Source organism: Maylandia zebra, linkage group LG23 (genome assembly GCF_041146795.1).
Source record: "Maylandia zebra isolate NMK-2024a linkage group LG23, Mzebra_GT3a, whole genome shotgun sequence".
NCBI classification, from domain to species: Eukaryota; Metazoa; Chordata; class Actinopteri; order Cichliformes; family Cichlidae; genus Maylandia; species Maylandia zebra.
This window is the reverse complement of record NC_135188.1, coordinates 19,688,521-19,715,754: the sequence shown is the minus strand read 5'-3', so window position 1 is coordinate 19,715,754 and position 27,234 is coordinate 19,688,521. Positions and strand designations below refer to the sequence as shown.

Sequence of the window (27,234 nt, the reverse complement as noted above, 5' to 3'; positions counted from 1 at the left end):
GTGTTTTTATATATTTTGCTTTGTCTTTTTGTTTTTGCCTGCCTGCTGTATATGGAAGCCTGTTAGTGTGCATTTATTGTATTAAATTGTTTAATCAGAGCAGATAACAGGTCTGTGTGTGTGTGTGTGTGTGTGTGTGTGTGTGTGTGTGTGTGTGTGTGTGTGTGTGTGTGTGTGTGTGTGTGTGTGTGTGTGTGTGTGAAGCTGAGCTGCAGGTATGAGTTGATTTTCTTTTCTTGTCCTCACCTAGCATCACATTCACCTGCTGGTAACCCACAGCTCTGAATTTACAGTAAATGTACAATTGAATCCTTATTTTACTTTGATATGTCTTGAATGGCTGTCATTACATTGTTGTTTTGCACTGAAGCATGTTTCTGTCCCAAGTAAAGCAGATTTAAGAGCTGATAATTAGCATAGTTTCAAACTAAATATTCTCTAGGTGAAATTTGTTGCCGGCTTTTTCTCTTTCTTTGTAAAAGCTTTTGAGCTTTCTATTGCTGCTCTGCCATTGTGTTGTGTGTGTGTGACATCACTGGTTCCTTGAGCTCTTCCTCATTATTCTCCCACACAAAGAAATGATAAGAATCATGTGGTGTTTTTACACCACTTTCTCTTCGTCTTTATGTTCTTTATGTTACTTGCGGGTCCTTTTGTGTATCTACTGATGTTCCTTTTTTGACTGACTTGCCTCTCAGTTCCTAAACATTTTGAGATTGGCTAATTGTTCAAAAGGTTTCTATTCTGAACTCAATAAGTTCTTAAGGGGAAATTTATGAACTACCATCATAACTAAAAAAAAAGACTCAGCACAAATGCAGGCTGTGCTTAATGCACTTTATTCTTCAAAGACAAACGTGAATAAGGCTCAAAGTAAACTCTATGAACAACATGTGAATGTGATCCTGTAGGATTATGCTAGGAGAAAATATTTAGTATCTTTTGGTAATGTAGATAAATAAATGTGTGTTTTGCGTTTGCTTTTTGTTTTCTTTCTAAACCAACTGATATAAATGCATGATCATTGTCGTTATTCTGCGTGGTTTAAAGTACATATACAGTGATGATAAACTTGTGGCTGAAGCTTGCTGCAGAAACAGGAACTAGAGCTCTGAAAGCTGCAAAAATTCAACCCCACAAACTGATGTGGCACAGGTAACTTTAAACACTCCACTAGACATGAGGCCTTATTTATGAAAGTAATGAAGAAGCCACTCTAAAATGAACATGCCAACAAGGGTTAAAGTGAAGATGCATTAAAACAAGCTACAAAACATCTAAATTAATGCCCTTTGGACATATAAGACAAAAGTGTCTATGTTCAGTGATAGTGCACAGCATTACACCTGGGGAAAACCAAACACACATGTCAGCACAAGAACCTCATGTCAACTGTTAGCACGATGGAAGGGTGATGATTTGGGATTGCTTTGCAGTCATGAGACCTGGGGACCTTACAGTCATTGAGTTGACCATGAACTCCTCTGCATGCCCATGCAAGTATTCTAGAGCCAAATACTGATGCTATCTATCTGACAGCTAAAGCTCAGCCGCAGCTCAGGCGTGCAGCAAATCTCCAACAGAACAGCTAAAAAAGAAAAGAATCAAGTTCAGCAATGGGCCAATCAAAGGTCAGACCTCAACCTGATTGAAATACTGTGGTGGGCCCTTCAGAGAGCCGCGTATAAACGAATGCCTCCAAGTCCCAATCAAAGGAACTTAGTAAAGAAGAGTGACCCAGAATTGAATGTGAGAGATCATTAAACTCAGTTTTTCTACACGCTGTTTCTGAATTTGGGCTTTGTTTGTGTGTTCTTGTTCATCTCAGGTTGTAATGGATTCATTTTAGGACATGATAAAGACTTTTTATCACTGGTGTAAGTCACACAAATCCAATGATTTCCAAATTCAGATTAACAAATATCATCATTCTTGATCTGCCATCTGGACCTGTTTTTGCCCCATCTTCTCTCATCCCTGCTCGTTTTGCTAACCTCTTTGGGACTTTTGGTCATTCAGATTGAGTTATTGTAGTACCTTCACTTTCTTTTATTTCCCCCCCATTTTATGTTTCTGTGTAGTTTCTTCTTTGTTTTGCCATTTTGAGTTTGGTATTTTAGCTCATTTGTACTTCAGAGTTATTTCTCTTATTCTCATTCCTGGCTCTATAATTTGCAATCATGTTTTTCCTGATTTTGTCGGCTTCCTGCCTGCCTGTGTTTCTGTTTACAAGTTCAGTTACTTCCTGCTTTATTTTGTTTGGTGTTTTGTCTCTTGTCTTTGTATTTAGTTTCACACCCCTTCTCTTATTTTCTCAGTTAGTAAAACTACCCTCCCAGGTATCTCCTGTTTGCCCTCATCATCTTGTTTATTTATTCCTTCAGCTTTATTCAGTTTTTGTTGTGTTTTTCCTCATTACATTTGTGTGTGTCTCATTTCTGTATAGTTTTTGAATTCCTCATTCCTGGGGAACATTTTCATTGGAATTTAGCATTAAAGCTGCCTTTTAAATGTATTTCCTGTCTCCTGGGTCCTACATTTGGGTCCAAATCCTGCCTACCAGACATGACACGTGACCTGTTTGTACTGGTTGGAGCAGGATGGGGCCCAACATGGTCAGAATACATGGAAACAGGAAGCTGGCATTTTACTGAGAAGCAACAACTGAAATTGTTTTTACAGGTTGTCACTTGCTGTTGTTTTCAGAACGTGTGAGGAAAGCGCTGAATAGTTTCCTGCGAAATCTGACCAACAAACACTCACATGGCCTTGAGGAAAGAGGAACATTGTGAAACTCTTTTTTTAAATAATATCATCCAGATTTGTTTCTGTCCCTTGTTGTTCTCAAATGTTTAATAGGTTCATATTAAACATTACAAAGAAATACTTCAAACCACATTTTCTCTTTCAAACAAACAAATCACTGGTGTGAACTCAAGTTCAATTTGTGTTAAATAACTACACGAATGCCTAAACCAAAAATAAATGCTGTAATCAAACTGAAAATGATCGCAGTGTATTTTCACAGAACAAAAGAATAATGCCACAGGTATGTAGAAAGTTCTTTTACATATTCTTATACTAAAACAAACCTGTTATGCAATAATTTGCAAAGACCATATAATCTTAGATTTTAAATCAACAGCCCAAATGTTCAAACTGAGATTATTAATGTGGATGGATTAGTTATTTGTGAACAAAGTCTTTCTGGAGAACTTCAGTGTTTACCAGGGATGCTTTAAAAAAACACATTTAATTTTGTTACATGTTATTGTGACAGACTGGTGATCTGTCCAGCGTGTACCCCTCCTTTAGCCCTATGACAGCTGGTATAGACTCCTGCATACTTAAAATGGATAAGCAGAGGAAAATGGACGGCTCAGTAATTTTGACAGCTTCTCACAACATTATTTTTAAATTTGATGCTGCAACAAATTAAAAAAAATATGTCTTTCAAAAATCACATTTCTCACAGTCAACATGTGATATTTTGTCTTTGTCCTGGTTTCACTTCTGTTTGACATTTAATTGTAAAATGCAGCTTTCTGTTGTCATACTTCATCATCATGCTGACCTTTTAGGGAATGAGACTGTGTTTAAAATCTGTGCTTTCAAAATAGCATAAACAACAAAACAGCTGAAACAAAACAACAAAAACTGATAAACAGATACAAACTATAAGAGAACAAATAAATATTAAATGTTGGAGTTTCATATTTACAGGTTTTCACAGCAGCATTGAGTTATGGTGTTAAATCCTGAAGCACCTTAAAGCAGGTTTGGCTAAAGGTTGTCACATTCTTGGGTCCATCTCAGCTCAGAAGCAGAGCAGATTGTCTCTGACTAAAATTAATCTTGCAGCACTTTCATCAAGTTTGTGGAAAATTTTGATTCAGAACTTTTGGTCCAACAACTCAAACCAGAGAGGAAAAAATAAATCCTCCTACGAGCGGCGGAGCAGCAAGTCTTCAGTTATCAGACTGACCTCTGTCCAGCAGGTATCATCCACCTGTACAGGTGTGTCCATCAGCTTTGAGGTAGTGTGGAGCGAGGAAGCTGAATTTTGTAATAAACACACTCTTGAAGCGGAGCAGCAGAGGGAGTGGGGAGCTGGATCTCCTCGTACTGAAACACAACAGCAGCACTGAGTACAGGACAAAGTAGCACTGAAGGAGAACAATGAGCATGAGCTGCAGGGTCACCTGTACACTTTGAGTTACCTGTGGAGCCTCCAGCCTCTCACTGGTCCCAGCTGGAGGGAGGTTTGCCTGATACTTGCTGATTCTCCTCTTCAGACACAGCCATACACAACTCAGACCTGCCAACAGACCATCAGGGGAGTGACATCACCTTCACACTCACATCAGCACTCATCACATACAACACATTTCTCCACTGTGCAGAGAAACCTTTCAACATCTGGACAGCAGAAGCACAGCTGAAGCCTGCTGGCGCAGTGAGCAGTACGTTTGTGCTGTACTGTCTGTACAGCGTCGGCTTTCAGCCCCCATGGATTACATCTACGTACTTTGGTAATATGTGAGTAACATAAAGAATGTTGTGGGCCAACTTTAAAAATACTTATTTCCACAAATGTACAACTATAAAACTACCTCACATACTTGCAGCTTATGTGTAAAAGTTACAGTATGAACCTGCACTAAATGTTTTATAAGCTGGATGAATATAAACTACAGATGCCTGAATCCACATAGTAAGAAGCGCTGCTGGAAGGAGAGGGTTACAAGATGAGTTGACATCTATTATAAAAATGGGAGGTTGGTTCAAAGCAAGCTTGACTAAAAATTACTGTGGCTGAGCTGGTTGCATTAAGTACTGCTGCATGAGTTAGTGGTAGCATTTCTGCATATCTACATATGCAACATGTTGCTGTGGAGGGGTGCTGGTATTAATAGAAGAGCAGACAGACCACAGAGATTTAGACAAAATGACTCACAGAGTACTAAAAAGAGCACAAAGTTCAGGATCACTGAGCTGACGAGGAAAGTCTGCCTCTGCAACACTCCACACTCAGGGTCAGGGGTTGGACAGATATCTGGAAGAAGAAAAGTTACACATATCGAATAAGAAATTATAGTGTTTCGTAAAACTATCAGACATTAACAATGTTTTCATGTCTGAGGCCCAGCTGACTACACTTTAACAAATAGTTCATCTAGTCGACCCAAGTTACTGTTTTATATTACAGGAACTTTCAAAAGCTGAAAAAAATTGCAGTAATAAAAAAAAAACCGTATCTGTTTTTGCTCAGGCTTTGGGCAACGCGATTCCCGTGTTGTGCCAAAGACATTTTGCACTGGTGTTTATTTATTATAATATTAGAAATATTATTGTTTATTATTTTAACCTTTGACCATCTATGAGTTGCAGTTTTGAGGGTGAGTGGTAATTGATTAGTGAGCGATTAGTCTGTTGTAACTTTAGAGACCAACACAATGGTGGAAAACAAATGTTTCCAAGATTAGGTGAGTTGACAGGTTGATTTAGCAGCTGTTAGGATGATGTCTTTTTATGTTCTCAGGCACCCAAGTCAGGGAAGTCTAAGTAGCTTTGAAAGAAAGCAACTGGACTTGAAAGAAACTTTTTAGATTAGAGAAACTTAAAGTAGTCCAGTCGCTTTCTTTCAAAGCTCCTTGGAGCCTTTTATATTTCAAATTGGCAACCTGTTGAGGATCATGTCGTATTTGAGCAGCTGTCTTTAGAAATGAATGATGTCATCTTTCAGGTAAAGCCTCAAATTTTGTTTAGACTGTTCTTCTATTGTACAGTAAAGAGGTCACACTTCAAAGAAATAAGGTTACCAGAGATGGGCAGTAACACGTTACTGTAATCCGATAACTTTTTTTTAAGTAACGAGTAAAGTAAGGGATTACTATTACAAAAAAGGTAATTAGATTACTGTTACTTTCCCATAAGCATGCTGCATTACTAAACCGTGATTCTCATGGCAGTGACGTAAGCGAGTGCGACCTTCGTGGCAACAGTGGATCATATATCGAGTGTGGAGAGAGTATGATCCTGCAGCGTTTAAAGCGTGGAAGTACTGACCTGACTTTGAATTTGATTCTGTCAAAAGTGACAAAACATTAGTGTCCTCTGTTCACTGCGTGGGAAGAAAACTTCTTTTTACAGTGAAAAAACCCTTAACTTCAGAGCAAGCTGCCACGGGAATGTGAAATTCACAAAACCTTCGACACACTGCGGCACACCTGCACCAGGGCAAACCTCCGCCTGCCCCACTCCTGCTTTACAGGGGAAAACAGAGCAACAGGACCGTTGAGTCTTTGATTTTATTTATTTTCTGCTGTGTTTTATGTGCATCTATTTGAAAGACTGAGTGTAAACAAAAAATATATATTTTATTTTATGAGCTGGAATGTGCAGAAAATAAGTTTAAATGTTAAACAAATTTCCTCCAGTCAGAGAATGTTGCATATAATTTAATTTTTGCTTGATGCATAAAGTTAAAAGATTAAAACTAATAAAAACAAGTTTTAAAAGGAGACTTTTTCATTTGATTACAGTTTGTATGGGCTTAAAGATCTATCACTTTATCACCTATTCAGGTTGTAAATCATGTTTTTAAAAAGTAACTAAGTAACTGATTACTTTTGCAAATAAGTAATCAGTAAATTAGCAGGATTACTCTTGGGGGGGGGAAATGATCAGTAATTAGTTACTGATTACTTTTTTCAAGTAACTTGACCAACACTGGATATTACTGAAGATTTACTTTACCTCTAAATAGGACACTGTTACAATAATGACTATTTGCAGAGAACATTTAAAACACACAGTCACAAATTTCTTTACTGATTTGATAAAAACAAGCAAAATATAAGTTTACATTTCCACACAGACAAACATGCAGTCTTACATTCAGTCATCATGTTGACTAAATGAACTATAGTCAAAATAACTGGCTAAAGATTAAGGAAAAGCTAACCTACAAAAGTTTTCAGATAATTCAAAGCAATCATTAAACTGACCAAATAAGAAAACTACTTTCATGCCATGGTCATCTCTGGATATGAAAAAGTTCCACTTCCAGTTCCAAGACACTCGCAAAATGATCAGAGGGACCAACTACTGGAATGAAGTCTTGGCAGATCTGCTATATTGCCACATACCTGATCATGTAGGGAAATATATATGCTCCAAATAGAGTTGGATGTCTCGAGACCGGTCTTGGTCTCGAGACCGGTCTCGAGACCACTTTTACGTGGTCTTGGTCTCGTCTTGGTCTCGACGTACTTTTGTCTTGGTCTTGTCTTGGTCTCGACGTACTTTGGTCTCGGTCTTGTCTTGGTCTCGCTGTCTGGGTCTTGTTGTCTCAGTTCAACATAGTGGTCGGGAGATTTGGAGTCAACAGTATCCATGACACACAGCGTAACGTTCGATAATGTATCATGCGCAAAAGCTTTAGCTCTGAGAGCCGCGCTTAGAGAGTGCTTTGTAGTGAACCAGAATAGTCGACTCCCATTGAGCGAGAGCCGGCTCCTCAATTAATTTCCTTTCGCTGCTCAGCTGTCACACAGCGACACACAGTGGCTCAGCCATGCTCAAATCCCTCCACATTGTGGCATTTTATTATTTCGCCTTTCGCGCCCTTCAAACACAATTAAATGCAACCCATTAGATTGAGCAGTATGCCCGGTCAGTAAGTTACAGAAATGTCAGCGACTTCGTCTGTCATAAAGTTTGCGTTCATAGAACACAAACAGTTTTTGGTAAATGCAAAAAAGAAGCATTCGGCAAAATGCAGGTTTTGCAAAGTCTCCTTGACCGAGACAGCCGGGACTACCTCAACCTTCACCAGGCACCTGGAGCGCAAACACCCTCAAAGGTAAGCTAGCCAGCAGCCATCTATCCATCTTCAAACTCTTCTAACTACCTTTCCAACCTCAGATGACCTGGTCATGTTTATGTAATATTGTTATTGTGTGGATGCCCTCAATGGGCATCCACACTATTGAGTTCCTGTTTCTCTTTATTCTTTATTATTCCGGGTGTTTCCGTACACTTTTCGCCGTGGATCTACTTCCACAATTTTTGTGCTATTTTCACCGTTCAAACTCTATACTGTTCTGCTCTTTCTGCTAATGCCGGCTATGACTTTTGGTGTTTATTACTTTCTTGTCTTTGAAACTTAACTACTGCCTCATACTTTCACCTAGAAACTCCATTCAAACTTTAAAATGTTCTCAAATGATTTGGCTATTCCTGTATGATTCAGCTTTTTCAGATCTTCTACCGTTTTAATCTTATCCCTCTTTGAGTTTTCAGTTGCAAAATTGTGATTTTTCAGAAAATACATGCGTTGCTATGGTTGCTATGCAATTAACTCAGAGGGGACAGTGAAACTGTTTGAATTTTCTCTTCATGTCCAAACAACTTCTTGCTACTCGCTCAATTTCCACTCAAGCCCCACAAATTATACATCAAAACGCAGGTATTTTTGCTGGCTTTCAGAAAATGTCCCTATCATTGTTGTGGGACTCATAGATATTTTGCAAATCTCCTCAGAGTAACACAAAGTCAGAAAACTCTCCATATAAACTCAATGGAGAGTTTGTTCAAAATCACCGCTGGATTTCTCTAATGAGAGGCATTTTCAAATTGTCATATCTCCTTAACGAAGCAAAGTTAAGACATGAGGCTTGTCCCCGTATATGTTCAGACACTCCTAACACTCACAATTCAAGAATTTCTTTCTCACCTATTACCGTTCTGAAATGAGTTGGACTTGTTTGAGGGTAGGAAATTTGTCCCTCGCTCAGATTTCATCAGATTTCAAACACTGGAAATGAGGCACTTTTTTCTCTCGTCATATCTTTTTGATGGATTTCCACAGAGCCCTGAAAATTTCCATAACTGTTCACCAAAGCCTGCTGTTTCTTACGGTGAAAGAATGATTTTGATGCTCCATATAGATTTAGAGTTACCAAAGGTTGTTTGAGCGCAAGTCAAGGCAGTTTTTGCTTCGCCTCTACTCAGTTACAGTGTATTACAAGTCATATATCTTTAATAATTTATGTTTTATCTCTGAATTATGAAGACCTGAAGATTCCCCCATCTCTTCTGAATAAAACGATGCCTGAATGACCGTTCTAGCCTCTACGGTTAGGAAATTATGGCCATTTGTTCGAGTGGAATCCTGAATGTCAGAAATACACTGAAGAAAACTCACACCTCTCTCTGTGTCTGTGTGTGTAAGGGCTGACTACAGCAGGTGCAGCTAATTTAACTGACCTACATATACCAAGCCCAGACTCTCCACAGCTCCTGTTCCCTTTACTGTCTGTGTATGTGTGTCTGTGTATCAATATTTCTCCTATGTTTAAGTATTACTCCTCAATCATAGTATTTCTGCAAAAACAAAGTACTTCTGCTACATCTCAGTACTTCTGCTAAATCATAGTATTTTTGCTAAATCATAGTATTTTTGCAGAATCATGGTATTTGTGCAAAATCATGGTTTTGAGGCCAAATCATAATATTTCTGTTATTTTATAATATATGTGCTGAATATATTATATGTGCCAAATCATAGTATTTATACCAAATCATAGTATTTATCCCAAATTATAGTATTTATGCCAAATTACAGTATTTCTGCTAAAAAGCAGAAATAGTCCTTTTTAGCAGGAATTTCTGCCAAAAGACAGTATTTATGTTAAAACATAGTATTTCTGCTAAATCAGAGTATTCCTGCCAAATCATAGTATTTGTACTGAAACATAGTACTTCTGCCCAATCATAGTATTTGTACTGAATGATAGTACTTGTGCCAAATCATAGTATTTGTTCCAAAGCATTGTATTTGTATGGAGTCATAGTATTCCTTCTAAATCATAGTATTTCAATTAAATCTCAGTAGTTTTGTTAAAATGCAGTATTATTGCCAAATCATAGTATTTGTACCCAATCATAGTATTTTTGCCAAATCGTGGTATTTGTGCCCAATTAATAATTCTGTTATGTTATAGTATTACTACTAAGTCGTAGAATATCTGTTATGTTATAGTGTATCTGCGAAATATAGTTTGTGTGCCAAATCATAGTATTTATACCAAATTACAGTATCTGTGCTAAAACATAGTATTTCTGCCATATTGTGGTATTTGTGCAAGAACATTGAACTGTTATGTTATAGTATTACTACTAAGTCATAGTATTTCTGCGTTGTTATAGTATTTGTGCTAAAACGTAGTATCTCTGCCAAGTCATAGAATTACTGCAATTTCATAGTTTTTTTAGGAAATCTGTTATGTTATAGTATTACTACTAAGTCATAGTATTTCTGCCAAATCATAGTATTTGTGCCAAAGCATCGTATTTGTATGGAGTCATAGTATTTCAATCAAATCTCAGTAGTTGTTGTTAAAACGCAGTATTATTGCCAAATCATAGTATTTGTACCCAATCTTAGTATTTCTGCTAAATCATAGCATTTGTTCCAAATCATGGTATTTGTGCAAAAACATAGTATGTCTGCAAAACCATAGTATATCTCTTATGTTATAGTATTACTACTAAGGCATAGTATTTCTGCCAAATCATAGTATTTGTACTAAATCATAGTACTTGTGCCAAATCATAGTATTTGTTGCACATCATAGTATTGGAACCAAAACATAGTATTTCTCCCAAAGCATCGTATTTGTATGGAGTAATAGTATTTCTTCTAAATCATAGTATTTCAATCAAATCTCAGTAGTTGTGTTAAAATGCAGTATTATTGCCAAATCATAGTATTTGTACCCAATCATAGTATTTTTGCCAAATCGTGGTATTTGTGCCCAATTAATAATTCTGTTATGTTATAGTATTACTAAGTCGTAGAATATCTGTTATGTTATAGTGTATCTGCGGAATATAGTATGTGTGCCAAATCGTAGTATTTATACCAAATCACAGTATTTATGCTAAAACATAGTATTTCTGCCATATTGTGGTATTTGTGCAAGAACATTGAACTGTTATGTTATAGTATTACTACTAAGTCATAGTATTTCTGCCAAATCATAGTATTTGTGTGAATTTGTATACTGTAATATCACTGTAGTATGTAGTGGCTAAGTAGGGGGTGTTTACAGTGTAAATAGGTCATCTCTTGTGTTGGAGTGCCCTCTTGTGGCGCCTTTTGGGTAGTGCCTTAGTAAACGTGAACCCTGTAAGAAGTGGTATCAGACTGATTTGTAGTGGAGGAATTTGTTTCCAGTTTTCTTAATCTTTAATCTGTATGCATGTTGTAATGCATACCCTGTTCTTGCTATGCAATTAACTCCCAGTGCACACTCGTCCGTTCTGAATTTTCTCTTCATGTCTGAACAACTCCTTGCTACTCGCTCAATTTCCACTCAACTTCCACAAATTATACATCAAAACGTAGGTATTTTTGCTGGCTTTAAGACAGTGTCACTATAATTATTGTGCGAGTTACGGTTTTTTCACAATTTGCCTCGAAGTGACACAAGGTCTAAAAACTCCCCATTCAAAGTCTATGGGGAGGTTGTGAAACTCAGAGCTGAAATACTGAAACTGAAGGCATTTTCAAATCGTCATATCTCCTTAACGAAGCAAAGTTAAGACATTAGGCTTGTCCCCGTATATCTTCAGACACTCCTGACGCTCACAATTCAAGAATTATTTTCTCACCTATTACCGTTCTGAGATGAGTTAGAGTTGTTTGAGGGGTGGAAATCTGTCCTCCTCTCATTTTTCAAATTCCGAAAATGAAGCCGTTTCTTCTCTCGTCATATCTCCGCGACGGAGATACAAAGAGCTATGTAAATCGCAGTCAAAGTACACCAAAGTCCGCTGATTCACCCAGTGCAAGAATTATGCTTCTATGCCACCTAGTTTTTGAGTACAAATTTATACACTATCACAGACCGGTAATTCATATTGATAATTTTTGAGTTACACGACGTTTTGTAACTCCAAAAAACGGCGTTTTTCACGTCTTACCGCGATCAAATTCTGACTGCTGATCACCCTCTTTTTTTAAGGCGCCCCGCCCCCTTTCCAGGTGGCGCGATTGGTAATGACACGGCTCTTCAGACCGAAGGTCGTGGGTTCGATTCCACCTTGGCCCACATGTTTTTTTTAACTACAAATTTATACCCTATCACAGACCGGTAATTCATATTGATAATTTATTATAATTCTGCAAACTTTTATGATTTTAGCAGCTTTTCTAATATGGACCTCAGATTCTTGTTAACAGTCTATGGTAGAAATACATACAAGTACACAGCCTGATGAAGCAGACAGAAGCAGTACCTCTGATTGGTTCAGCATTTTCACCTCTTATCATCACAAATCTCAGCCTCTTCTGCTGTTTTCATTAGAATTGTAAGCTTTTCCACCTTTTTTCAGTTACGTGAGAACCAGTTTGGCTCAATGAGTAGCTGAAAAATATCAGCCTCTTCTGCTGTTTTAGCAGGATTTCAGAGTTCAGCTTTTTCACTTGTTTTAAGCACAAATTTCAGTTTCTTTACCTCATTTCACAACAAAGTTCTTCCTCTTCACCTCTTTTCTGCTAATTTGAGCTTCTGCTCCACAGTGCACATTGTCCCTCTCATCATATCTTTGCTTGTGACCAGAACTCATTTGGCTCAGAGGGTAGGGCAGCTGCCATGAGACCCGGTGGCAGAGGTTCGAATCCTACCTGTGACAGTCGTTACACATGTTCCCTGCTTGCATGCTTTCTGCTTTTCTTGACACTCTCCTGTGTGTCATTACACATACAGCCATCTTCAGCAAGCACTTCTGCTTCTACACCTCTTTTCAGCTCATCTTTTTGCTTCTTTACCTCTTTTCAGCAGAAATTCTTCTGATTCACCTCTTTTCTGCCAAATGTTTAGCTTTTTCACCTCTTATCAGCACAATTCTGAGCAGCTTCTGCTAATTTCACCAGAATTGTCAGTCTCTCCACCTCTTCTTTGTGCGAATGAGTTTGGTACAGTGAGGTGAGTCGCTGCTCTTAGACCAGAAGGGCCAGGTTCGAATCCTGCTAAAGGCAATGCTTTTTGCTTTTTTCAGCCGACATCTTCAACGTTAAGGCATCCACACAGCATTTTCGCAGGAAATGCAAATTTTTCTAGTTTATAATGTGTTCTTCAAACATTATAAATTATGTAGGGACAGTTTTTTTGCAACCGTCCCTGCAGACTTAACTTTAACTTAACGTTACGTTACATGCTATGTACAGGTAGCTAGCGCTAGCAGTGGCTATCAGCTGCTTAAACAATTTTCACTAACTTTAGGTATTTAGGTGAATTCATTGAGCAGAAATATATCGAAACCATTTCAGTGAGCACTTTAAGGGCTGGTATGGTGTGGTTTGTTGTCGACTTTAATGGGCATATTTATGTGGTTGCTGACTCGTAAGTAAGGACGGGCGTTTCAAGAGTGTCCCTATAACATTGCTCGGCTAACACCGGCGTTCTTGACAGTGAAGCCCAGATCAGAGCGGTCTATGGCTCTGGTCCAGATAGCACGGATCGCAAAACTGAGTCCTAAGGTTCTTAAATCGAACTTAAGGACCTTTGATTATGACTTTCTTAGGTGTTTTCTACTATGTTGCCCTAAGTCTGAACTTACACCAATACAAAATAACTGTGTCTAATAATGCTAAAATAGCCCCTACACACTGGACAAAGCAGGTTCTGCAACATCAGTGATAGCGGTCAATCCCACACAGCCTCAATTATCATTGTTTGCTCCAAGCATCCACTTATTTTCCCCAAATTCACCCAGGCAACAGGCCATCACCCAGTCCATCCTCCAGGACCTTATAGTTGGATGCTCTCTCCCCCTGTCTATCGTTGAGAATCCACATTTTAGACACTTCCTGAATGTCTTGGATAGCAAATACACTCCTGTGTCTAGAACCACCTTGACAGAGAAGCTGATACCTCACCTTGTCACTAAATTGAAGGGTGACATAATCAAAGCCCTGGAAGTCCAGCCAAATGTAGCAATAACAACAGACCTCTGGTCTGACCGGAGGCTTCGTACTTTCCTGGGAGTTACTGCTCATGCTGCCTGCAAGAACAAGGACTCTTACAGTTTACAATCATTTTTGCTTGACTGTAGGCGTTTCACAGGGAAGCACTGCGGCGAACGAATCGCCTCAGCTTTTGACAGAATAGTTGAGGAGTATGGCATTGGCCATAAAATAAGCTACATTCTGACGGATAATGCATCCAATATGAAGCGGGCCTTTAAAGTCAGGATGCCAAAAGTAGAGCACCCTGAAGGTGATAGCAGTGATGACCTCGATGATGAAACAATGTGGGAGGATGCAGAAGGTTCTGATCCATGGTCAACGGGTGAACGTCTTTCTTGCTTTGCCCACTCGCTGCAACTTGTAATCAGTGATGGGATGAAAGAGGTAAAGGCAATAGCTAGAGCCATTGCCAAAGCCAGCAAGTTTACAAACCTGCTTCACAGCAGTAGTAACCACAAAGACTTGTTTGAGGCACACTTTGGCTCCAATAAGTCCATCCCAGCAGGAAACAACACCCGCTGGAATAGCACCTACAGACAGTTAAAGGCTCTGATCACGCTTGACCACGGGGCCATCACTGAAATGTGCAGCAATACAGAGAATTTAGTGTTTTCAACCCGAGAGTGGGCTCAGCTGAAAGACCTTTGTGCTTTGCTTGAGCCTTTTTCTGATGCAACAGATCTTACAGAAGGTGATCATCAGGTGACTATTAGCATGGTGGTCCCCACTGTTCTGGACTTGAAGAATCATCTTATAAAGATGGAAGTACAAATGCCCCAGGCCGTAACTATAGTCAGGGCACTGAAAAGATCCTTAGAGAAATGGTTCTCTGGAATTTTCAGGCAGATTTGCATGGACGAAAAGGATCCAGAAGAGCTGTTTAGCCATCGGATCTACTTCCTTGCCACCATGCTCGACCCCCAGTTTGGACTGACCTGGGTAGATTTAGATGTCCAAAATGGTGAAACCGGACCAGCACTGAAGAGGTTCAGAGATGACCTTAAAAAGTCATTAATAGGTGACTGTATAATAATAATAATTTATTGTTATTGTTGTTTTTGTTGTTCCACTTATTATCACTGTCTTTGGTTTTATAGCATCATTAGAAGCATCCTGTCTAATCCTGTCTTTGTGTGTGTGTGTGCACCCTTTGCCAGACCTTTTGATCACAGAGGTAGACAGAGACGGACCTGCAGCACCAACAGAAGAAGACACAGAATTATCAGATAGTGACTCAGCGCCACCCCCAAAACAACGTCTTCTTTCACGCTACAAGGCATTTAGGTTGCAACGCAGCACAAGCCAGGACTCGAGCACTGATGCACAAATAAGCAAGTACCTAGACAGCATAAATGACTCTGACTGTGATGCACTCACCTTTTGGTCAAAAAACAAAGAGCGTTTCCCCAGTCTACACAGTGTTGCCTTGAAGGTCCTCTCTGTCCCTGCCTCTTCTGCCCCAGTTGAGAGGGTTTTTAGTAGAGGAGGCATTCTAATGAGACCCCACCGCGCACGGCTAGGCTATAAGATGTTGCAGTCTTTAGTTTTCTTGAAGTGCAATCAATCACTGTTTTAAAATGTGAACTGTTTTCTCTCCCTCCTCTCTGAAAATATGCTGTTTGTTCATTATATATTTGTTCATAAGATATTTGTTATTTGTTCATAATGTCTGTGTTCTATTGTTCCTGCCCTACTGAACAACAGGCTTGATTTCATTGGCAGTGTGTTGTAATCTCATGCCACTGAAGACATCAAGATGCCAGAATCTTTTAAGCACTTGTTCTTATTCTTATTAATGCACAATTTGTATTGGTATGTAATATTTGTAGTTTGCATCTGATTCATGTGAGGTGTGCACATGTCTTTATATTGTTTGATTACAGAATTTTACTTAAAATGGTGTTGTTTGACTAAATAAATGTGACCATTGACTTTTAAATAACATCTGCATATCACTTTGTGTTGACAGGCCTTATCCATTTTAGGGAAGTTGATATCATAGTGTAATTTGGCTAGTACTACTACAATAGGACATGATGCAATTTCAAGTTTATAATCTTCAGTTTGATGTTACAATTTTATCTATATATAAAGTATAACTGAAACCAGTTACATATTTCATATTTTACAGTTGTTGGAGGTGATCGCTGTTTTGTCAGATGACTTTGGGGCCAGTCAGTACCATCATGTCAGCCCTTAAAAGCACACAAAAGTTAGTCTTTTTTTGTCCCGGTCTTGGTCTCGGTCTTGGTCTCGTCTCGACTTGGTCTTGGTCTCGGTCTTGGTCTCGATACCCTCTGGTCTCGGTCTCGGTCTTGGTCTCAATACCCTCTGGTCTCGGTCTTGTCTTGGTCTCGATACCCTCTGGTCTTGGTCTTGTCTTGGTCTCGGATTAGGCGGTCTTGACTACAAGTCTAGCTCCAAATAAAGTTTATAAATGAATTCTAAATTTCTAGCAGCCAAGCTGCTGGAATAATTAGAGATTAGCTGAAGGTTTGAGCAATGCATGGGAATACTGAATCAGAACAATCGAGATGGGAAGAAGTTAAAGTTTGTGCTAATGGTTCCTCCGCTCAAGTGAGCCAGTGATGGTTTGATTTTTGCAATGTTTCTAGATGAAAGAAACAAGACTGGGTGAGCTTTGTGATGTAAAAGTTAAATATCAAGATTCAAATGCTGATCAAGAACAACACCAAAGTTGTGATGGAGGAAATCTCATCAAAATTACATCAGCTATGAAGTAATCACTGTGGTAGGAGGTAATAAATCTTTTATCAGTGATAAATTCAGGAACATTTTGTTTTATCTCTAGAGACAAGCCTATCACTGCATTAGTCACAACAGGGAGCTTCACCTATTACAGTCTGTGGTTTCCAACATTATACAAAAAAGCAACCATGAATGCACTGCACCACATAAATACCTCTGGTGCACTGCAGGGAAACTGTCACCACAGCCACCAAAGCCTGTGAGCTAAAGAACAATGCAATTTCAAACAGCATGATACAGATCTGCAGGAAAGCGTTGAGTTTTTGACTAAGAAATAGCTTCACTAAAGCGTACCAGTGAAACTGTGTACAAACAATTACAGTGGAACCCCGACTTACGAATACCCTGTTTCACGAAAAATTCAATTTACGAAGGCACTGAACGGCAATATTTCTGCCCGTGTTACGGCAAAATGCCCGAGTAACGAAATCCGCTTTCTCTGATTGGCTGAGCCTACAATGCCCACAATGCCTTCCGAATCATGTGACATCCCCTTGGCTTCTGTACTTGCGCTTTGCTGTTCCACTTGAACGACATATTGTTGTTCTAGTTAGCAATTAGCCTATAGCCTATCGTTCAGCATCGCCTCACTCAAAACGCGCAATGGGTGCTTCGACTTACGAAAATTTTCGACTTACGAAAGACCCTCGGGAACAGATTCATTTTGTAAGTCGGGGTTCTGCTGTATTAATAAATGTAGTTTTAGTTATCAAATACAACTCTTTTTTTTAAATATATTTTTTTCTTTTCTTTTTTTTCATTGTGCACTTTGGCCCTTAGAAAACACAACATGCAAGATACTGAGAGCTGACTGAAGTTACACATTTAAGTTATCTTTATTAATCCTTTATATCCAGGTAAAAATCTCATTGAGGTTAAACATTTATTTTCCAAGAGAGACTTGGCATCATGGCAGGTCTCTCAAGTAAATCAATAGTAATAAGTACTTCTGTTATTATTAGCATTAAATTTAATAAACTTTGTACTTACCTGAGACGAGGCTGAAACTCTCCACAAACTGAGTGCTACCATTTCTCTTGATGCCACAGAAGTAAAGCCTGCAGTCCTCTGCTGTCAAGTTTTTAATCACAAGTTTGTTTCCCAGGATTGAAAATTTTGTTTCAAAACCAGGAGAGTAGTAGGTAGAGCCTGCTGAGGAAAAACTGCGGCCGATACCTGCTCTGAACTGACTGTAGATCTCCATGTACCAGTATCTGTCTGATGTCTGATTGGAGCAGGTTAGAGTGACATTGGTCCCCAGCTCTCCTCTGACCTCGGTCACCTTCTCGGCCTCTGCACAGAGCAGAAGCACCAACAGGATCATCCACAGGAGAACCATGATCAGCTTCAGCATCCACAACAAGACGGAGTCGTCTGAAAGCAGCTCAGCTCTGATGGACTCTGACACAGAAGTGCTCTACACTTCCTACTTCAGGCGGTGATTATGTCGTGTGCGACGTCTGCTGATAAACCACAAATACCAAGTAACTCTCACAGGAAGTGAAACCTTCTTTTTACCTCCAGCCTGACTTCTGTAGCAGGAATCTGACACGGAGCTTTCAGACTCAGTTCTTCTGGAACTGAATTTTCACATTACGAATGGTACTGTAGGAGTAATAACAACAACACAAGCAAAGGGGAGTTTAAAATCAGCATGAGAGGACAGTGTTTCATTTAAAGTACAAAGCACAGGTAGAAAAACTAGCAGTAGTAGTATATGTTTTAGTAGAAAATAAACAGACGTGCAGATACAATGAATGAATCCAAAACTATCCAGATTTGAACATGTCTGAACTGACTCAGTCCTGTTTCTCTGTAAATAAAAAAAATCTTCATCTAGAACTTCAACTGTTACTCCAGTGAAACACATCTCAAGTCAAATCAGACAGTAAATTAAAGGACAGTATATTTAACCCCTTCAAACATGGCTTCGCGTCTGTTACACCACAGCGCCTCCAGTTGTATCCAAATATTACTGCAATCCACAACCCACTGAATTCCTACTATAAATACTTCTATAACCTCTACTGCAAAAGCAGGTATTAAACTCTTTACACTCAATATTCTCACTGAAACTTTAACTACTGTAATTACAGTGTACCCCATTCAAAGTGTATTAGAATGACTACTTTCACTACTACACTCTGTACTACAAATATTACTCAATCTGATTAATCTAATTCAAATATGAAACTGCTGCCTTTATCATAGCAGCAGTGAAGCATGATGTGAGTGGCATTTAGCTACATCTGCATAACTGCAACAATAACCACTACACACTCTGACAGTACATTTTACTAATGCTCATCAAATAACCTTCTGCCCACAGCCCTGGTTTTAGTGCCTGCTATTACAACCTAAAACTATGACAAAGTTGCTCCTCCATTTGCAGCACTACTATCATCTATGTTCTGTTTATCCGTCTGTGACTGTTTACTGTTACCGTGTTACTGCGAAATGATCAGTTACAACTTCTGTTAATGACAGATATCAGCCTGTTACTACCTGTGCAGTTAAAGCTGATCCCTGAACTGGGTCAGACTTCCTTGAATTCAGCCTGAAGATGGTTCCAATTAAGAAACTGTTAGCTGACATAAAATGTACTTTACTATATACATGACTGATGTCTTTAAAGGATATCCAAAACACAACAGCAAACACTTAAAAGATATTTGAACTTGCATGCATGTATAGATGGTGCATCAACACTGATGCAGTTTAAAGTTAATCAATATATATGAGGCCAAAACTACTTAAAAATATTTGACCAGAATTGAACTTTTCATTCATTTGGGAGCTGTGAGCCTGTTGTGAACCTTATGTTGGAGCACATACGCAATTCTGAAAAAGTTGTTACACCGTAAAACATTTTGAAGACAATTGTTTTGAGACATTCTTCTTCCATCAAATTTAAACTACATAAATATTTTTTTTCCAAATTGTACTTTTCCTTAGTTTAAACGTGCTATTGTGAATTAAATAGGGGTTGATGAGATGATGAGTAAAATTATTAATAACACCTGAGATGAGTGATACCTTTAAAGTAACACACAGGGACAGCACCAGCAGTACATGTTTAATAGAAGTAACAACAGCCATAATATGGTTTGAATTTATAAAGGTCAGAGCGAAGATCATCAACACATGCGAGCAGATCAGCTGTTTTCATCTTCTGTCTCCAAACTGTTGCTGCAAAGAAACTCAAACATGAACACAATCTGAAAACAGTGAAAAGGTCAAAGCAGACAAGCTAACACAGGTGGTACATTTTCTAATACTGTAACATTTCTAAAACATGACATTAATCATACATGAGTAGAAAAATGCGTCTTCAGCATCACTTTGTCAAGTGTAGGCTGTGTACAGGCAGGATAGGACCCAAAGTGCAGACTCATGGAGGCAACCGTGAACTCAAACTCAGCTTTTATTGCTGGATGGCAGAACAGAACAGTAAACTAAATAAACTGAGAATAAAGAGAGCTAAATTGGCAGGCAGGCAGAACACACAGCAAGGGATGATAGAGATCACAACACAGACAAAGGAAAACACAGGGCTTAAATACACAAGCTGTGCCCTAAAATGTCGGCTGCATCCTTCGGAGGACCCGGCCTTCGCGGTCTACGTGGGCCGGGTCCTTCGAAGACCGAGTAGGCCGGAAGAACGAGGCTGTGAAATGGGACAGTCTAGCCTTTTGATTAGCATCACCGCTGTCTCGGTGGAGTTTAATAAACTAAGCCGTCTGCTCCTTGCTATCTAAAATATAATATCGACCATCTCACACTTCTGTTTCATCAGTTTTCTGTTTCACGTTTATTCAGCTGTGTGAAAATCCCAGAGGAACCCACCAGATGGATTAATAAAAATTTATTTAATGTAATCTAAGTGAATAACTCTAATCTCAGCCAAACCGATTTACTACGGAACAAATAAAACACAGAAAAAAGCCAAACAATTACATTTTAAAGTTATCTGAGTGACTTATATATCGTGTTTAACCTGTGTAGCGAAAGACAGCGGGGGTCTGAAAACAATGAAGCCGGGAGTCCACTGCTCTCGCCGGGTTAAGTGACCATTGAACCCCCCGGCTTGCTATCGAGCGGGTGGGTAACAGACGTCTCAGAAAACGTTGGCGCACTTTTGCAAATATGCGATGTCTTGATAAACCAAGCAGTTATTCAAAGTTTACACAGCAACTTTCTCGCCTGAAAATATGTTAAAAGTTTATTTTGTGACCCAGAAAGAGTAATAAGAGTAATATTAAAACTTAGTAGTGCTCGCCATTGTTGGAAACTGGAATTGGCTGTGCCGCGCTATGAATTCTGGGATATAGTGGGGCCACAAAGGACACACCTGACCCATCCTTCAATTTTGGGCAAAATAAAGGACGGATTAGTTGGACACATTTGAAGGAGTCGAGGAATTGGGACAGCCTTCGTCACCTGGCTGTGGCGTAAGCCTTCAAATACGGCCTACAGAGGATGCAGCTTACGTTTTGGGACACAGCTACAGAGGGAGCAATCAGGGAATGGGAACAGGAGACACAGACCTTCAAAGTAAAACAGGAAACAACAACTGAACTTACAGACTCACAAGCAGACGCTGCAACAGAGGGAACAGGGACGTGAGACCAGGGCAGACACAAACACGGACTGGACACAGAACAGAGGGAGTATGGAAACCAAAACTGAAGAACTACAAAATCTCACACCAAGAAGAACTGAGGGAAATAGAAATACAAAACAGAAAGCAAAACCTTCACAGTAATAAACCGAGATGAGAACACAAAGGTACAAAACTGAAAACACTGGGTCAACAACACAGGTACCCTAACACACTTCAGTACATGGAGGGTTGGAGTGGATCTCATCCTGAAACAGAGAGCACAAATAATCAGCACTCTGTGATTGTACCATTGATATTGGTATTAAAGTTAACAGCAGCAGAAAAATGGCATTAGCAACACTAAATCCACACACAGAGTGGGTTAAAGCAGTTGTGAGTCATGGTTTAAGAGCTTTGAGGTGAATGTTGTGGTGATTTGGCGCTCTGTAAATGAAATGAAAAGTAGCAATAATTACAACTGATATTATCATTAATGTCATTTTAAAAAATACAGCTTACATGTAAATATGTACATGTGTACTGTATAACAGTAGTTGTGGATCAGATGAGCACTCACACTAATGTCAGTGTTAGCAGCTCCAGCAGTGGTTTGTTTACCTGGGTGCTCTGTCTCTGTATTCTAGCTGGTCACAGGCTGAGGGCTGCGCACCTGGAGAGATTTTGTCTTCACCCACAGAGATGTAAAAAGCACAACTGCCAGCAGAGCAATAACCAGAGAGAGTTATTATTAAAGCTGCAGAGAGACTCATAAACATGTGAACATCACTTTTTGTCAAAAGTAAATAATAGTAATAATGACATGAACATGAATATTAATAAGTTATATTAAAAAATAGGTTTAGTGTTTTATTTTTGAATTTGAAGTAGAACGTAATCCTGATAAACACCAGAGTTTGTCACAGTGGCCCTGAGAGGTCAAACGAGATTCAGTTTAAGGTAACACCAGCAAAGAAAAACACAGCAAAAGCATACGAAACACAATGGAAACAAAAAAAGACAACAAAAGTTGAATAAAACACAGCTGAAATAGAAAAAACAAATCAGGAAAGACAATAAACATGTTTCTCATGACTAACCCTAACCCGTCATAGCGAAAACGGAGACTTTCTAAAACGATGACGCATGTTAGTCATATGATGCAGTCATGTGACTAAGATAGCGGAGGGCATTATACAGCAGTTGTTTTGTTTGCTCTCAATCTTGACAGCCCTATTAAAGATTAATATCAGTCTGTACATGCTCCAGATGGCTTTTCTTCAAATTCTTTAACTCTCACTCGCTTTTGCAACTTTGTACTTTTGTGTTACTCGCAGCAACAACTCCACCTCATTGTTAGTCCATTTAAAAAACTCGGTGCTTTTCCTCAACATTTTGCTGCAACGTTTCAAAGAGCCGGAAAGTCAGAAATGAGGCAGGTCGAATCTTCTTGCGTTTCACGCATGCGCAGTACTGGAACGTAAGTGTTTTTGGCCGTTTCAATGTGGACGCACAACTCTGTGAAAACGACTGAAAATGCTATTGTGGACGTGGAGCGTTTTCAGACAAAAATGCCGTTTTCAAATCTATCCAGGCTAGTGTGGATGTAGCCGGGGACACTTTCAAAAGAAGCCCAGGGTTCATCAGTGTTGTGAGTGAGAAAAGATGCAGGGCAATGTGTGTTTGAATCACATAATTAATATAATACTGCATACATGTTTGCCTTTAGCTGATAACAGTTAGCTTGCCTCTTCTTCTGCTGTTCTATATTTCCCCCCCCCCCAGAAACACTTGTTTTCTTTCGTGATTTATTTCTTCAGATTTTTTGGGGGGGTATTTTTGCTGAGTTTTTTAGGCTTCAAGGAGCTTTATTGTCATTCGCATCACATGTTTAGATGAGGTGGAATGAAATTATGTACACACGGTCCCGAAATGAAAAGAAACAGAATAACGAAGAAACGAAGAAAAGGTAATAAATAAATAGTTAAAAAAAAAACAAAAAAACAAAACAAAACAGAATAACATGTAATAAAATAACTGTGCTCTACTCGACTGCGGAGGAGGCGATGGCGGATATGCCGACTAGGGGATTCCAGATCGCTAAAGTCATCTTGAAGCAGCTGTCAAATCTGACGTGGGAGAAGACGGGAATGTCGCAGCGGCGTGACTCGGAGGGGCACAGAGAAAGACCCATTCGTGAGCAGCTTCAACTAAGGAGGGGAGGTTTATACTGGTTCGGGGAACAGTTGATGGTAATCAAGTTACTTTAATGAATGTGTACGCCCCACCAGGAAGTGAGTTTTTTTAAGTGAGTTTTTTTAAGAACATTGTTAATATAATGGTGACAGAAACTCAGGGCTCTTTAATTTGCTGCGGCAATCTGAACATACGCCTGCAGCCGGATCTAGATAGCTCTAACAGAATGAAGCTGGAATCGAGTACCTTATATAAAAGAATTTCAGCATTGTTTGACGAGGTGGGTTTAATTGAAGTATGGAGAAATTGTTTCCCTACTCTTCTTACTCTCATTTCTCAGCCCCACACTCCCTTTACACGAGGATAATTTTTTTTTGACGTTTGGAAGAGATAGGGATAAAATCTTAACATGCGAGATGGGCTCGATAGATATAAGTGACCACGCACCGCTGTATCTGACGATTGATATGAACGTATACCCCAAAATTTCAATTTGGAGATTGAATTCATCTCTGCTTAAAGCTGTGGAATTTAGGAAAGTAACAAGGAAAGAGCTCAAAGACTATCTCAAAATTAATGATAATGGGGAGGTGTCACCCCCGATACTATGGGATGCATTAAAAGCTGTCATGAGGGGGAAGATCATAGTGTTTGCCTCCTTCCATAAAAAAGTAAGAGAGGAAAAAATGGAAGAATTACAAGAGATTCAAAAACAATTAGAAAGGGAGCACAAACATACGCCTTCAGCGGGTACTCTGCAGAAATTAACAACGATCAGAACTGAAATAAATACGTTGAGTACACAAGCGATAAAGAGAAAATTGTTATATTTGAAACAGAAGTATTATCAAGGGGGATCGCAATCAATGAAAATCTTAGCGTGGAAACTTAAGAAGAAGATAGCGGAGAATACTGTAACTAAAATTAAACACCCAGAGACAGGAAATATAATGACTCATCCTAGTAAGATACAGGATGCCTTTGAATTATTTTATAAAACATTATATGCGGGAGTCCCACGGGGGGCTGAGTATGAAATGGACGATTTCCTGAATTCTTTATGCCTACCAAGCCTTAATGAGGAACAAAATAAAATGATGATAGCGGAGGTGACGGAAGCTGAACTTATGAATGCCATCAATAGGTTGAAATACAATAAGTCACCAGGCTCCGATGGTTACACCGCGGAGTGGTATCGGGAATTCAAACAGGACTTGATCCCTACATTACTCACTACTTTTAACTGTGTGTTAAAAACAGCGCAAATGCCGCCGAGTTGGAAGGAGGCTATCATCTCGGCTATCCTGAAAGAAGGGAAAGACAAAATGGAGTGTGGCTCATATAGACCCATTTCTGTCCTTAACATAGATTATAGACTGTTTATTTCGATAATGGCCAGGAGAATGGAAGAAATTTTACCCGACCTGATTAGTAATGACCAAACAGGGTTCATAAGACGACGACAGACCCAGGATAATATACGCAGAACTCTTCATGTAATACATCAGATACAGACATCTAAGAGTACAGCCATGCTTATGAGTATTGATGCAGAAAAGGCCTTCGACTCCGTAAATTGGGACTTTCTATACAAAGTCTTGGATAAATTCGGCTTACATAAGGGAATTGTTGATACGGTGAGGGCATTATATACTAATCCCACCGCAAGAATTAAAGTTAATGGTTCTCTCTCAAATAGCTTTGTTCTGCAGAGAGGAAATAAACAAGGCTGTGCTTGGTCCCCGCTTCTGTTTGCTTTGTATTTAGAACCTTTGGCACAATCAATTAGACAAAATAAAGATATTAAGGGGATTACCATTGCAGGACAGGAACATAAGCTTGCTTGCTACTAGTGATGGGTCGGTCGCGAACGAAATGGCTCTTAGAGCCGAATCTTTGACGTGAACGACGCGAGCCGGCTCCTTATCGCGAGCTGGATTTTTTTTCTTCTTTCTCTCACCCTCTCTCTCGCACTTTTTTTCCGCTTCACTCAGCACGTGAGCCTTGTGCTTTACGCTGGGAAGAGGGGGGGGCGGTAGTTACACTCAGTAGCACAGGAACAGAGCGGGAGGGAGAGACAGAGAAAGAGCCAGGGACAACAACGTCACATAAAGGTATAGTAATCATCCACAACTATTTTCAGTTGCAGATGATAAAGGATTCAGAAAGTTTATTCATGCAGGCCCATATGACAGAGAATGTGCATCTTCTTTTTGTTTTCATATTTTAATTTATATTTAATTGTGTTGTGGTTTGCAGTGTTTTGTGTTGTTTTCACTTTAAATTTGTAAAAGGAAAGAGCTGAAAATTGAAATAGTTAAAAGTTGAAATGTGAATAGTTGATTTATTTATTACATTTTATGTGGAGTGAATAAATAAAAGTATATTTACGGTGGCCCCTACAGACAAAGCACATACAAACTTCAAATCACGTACAAACCCTGAAGCATGTACAAACTCCAAAACACGTAAAAACACGTACAAACTCCAAAACACGTAAAACCTCCAAAACACGTACAAACTCAGAAGCACATAAAAACTCAAAACACGTACAAAAGACAACAGAAGTGCTCCAGGATGCTAGGGGCAGTGTTGAACTTTTGTTACCTAGTATCTACACAAGCCATCAAGTAGCAACGACCGGATTTGGTGTGTGGTAGTAACAGGTAGAGATGGCACGATACCACTTTTTTATGTCCGATACCGATATCATAAATTTGGATATCTGCCGATACCGATATGAATCCAAATAGTGTTTTTTAATCAACAAAACTGTTTTTTTTTAAATATCTTGCTGCATTTTGTATAAGTTCATACTCAAGTTTAAAACAACAACTACACTAAAGCTATTCTGTTATACCTGTATGCAAAAAAAAAAAAAATTCATAGTTCAGCAATACTGATCAATCTAATAAACTTAAACCTACACCATCCTCCCTATTCTGGTATTTTAAAGAGTACGTAGCGTAAATATTAAGCAACCTAACTAATAGGGTTCCAACTCCCAGCAACAACAAAAATAAATAAATAAATACAAAATAGGGAACCACCCCTCACGCTCCACCTCATGATGCTTAATCGACGTAATCAACCTTAATTTGATGCAGTGTGAAAAAAAATGCACAGAAATCAATTATTTTTCAAGAAATATTAAATAGATTCAACATCTTTCTTCAACAAAATTGCAGACTGCACAGATGGTACCTTCCCAAAGGAAAAAGTACTATAGCTTACTAGGGTATATATATTAGACTTAATAGTCACTATATACAGTAATTGACTTCTATTCATTTTACATCAAATTAAAACTTTGGGTGTAAGATTCGGATAATTATTTATTAAAAGCTAGACATTTTAAATGAGAATAAGAAAGAAAAGTATGTCTTTGTGCCCCCTTTTCCCTGTTAATGCCCTATCGGCCCCCCTGGCTAAACTTTGCTAGATCCGCCCCTGCACAGTTACCAGCCGTCAGCTACGTAGAAAAAGATCCTCGAGTAGAAAGTGATATTAAATAAATTCTAACAACAGCTTATCAAGCTTAAACGTGCTGCTGTTGTTCAGCCGCTGGTTTCCTCTTTCTGGTGCAAAGTGGGCCAAAAGCAAACAAGAGACATGGACTCACGACAGA

The 27,234-nt window shown here is 39.0% G+C and overlaps 1 protein-coding gene across 1 annotated transcript; it reads right to left on the bottom strand.

Moving 5' to 3' along the window:
- Positions 1-876: 876 nt before the first annotated feature.
- LOC101470359 (uncharacterized) lies at positions 877-18,217 on the bottom strand. Its single transcript, XM_004565642.4, has 4 exons — positions 17,801-18,217; positions 4,958-5,056; positions 4,221-4,318; positions 877-4,125 (listed from the first exon to the last, which is right to left on the bottom strand). Exons 1-4 carry the CDS (start codon positions 18,162-18,164, stop codon positions 4,027-4,029), a joined length of 660 nt encoding a protein of 219 aa, XP_004565699.3. The 5' UTR covers positions 18,165-18,217; the 3' UTR covers positions 877-4,026.
- Between the last annotated feature and the right edge of the window lie 9,017 nt (positions 18,218-27,234).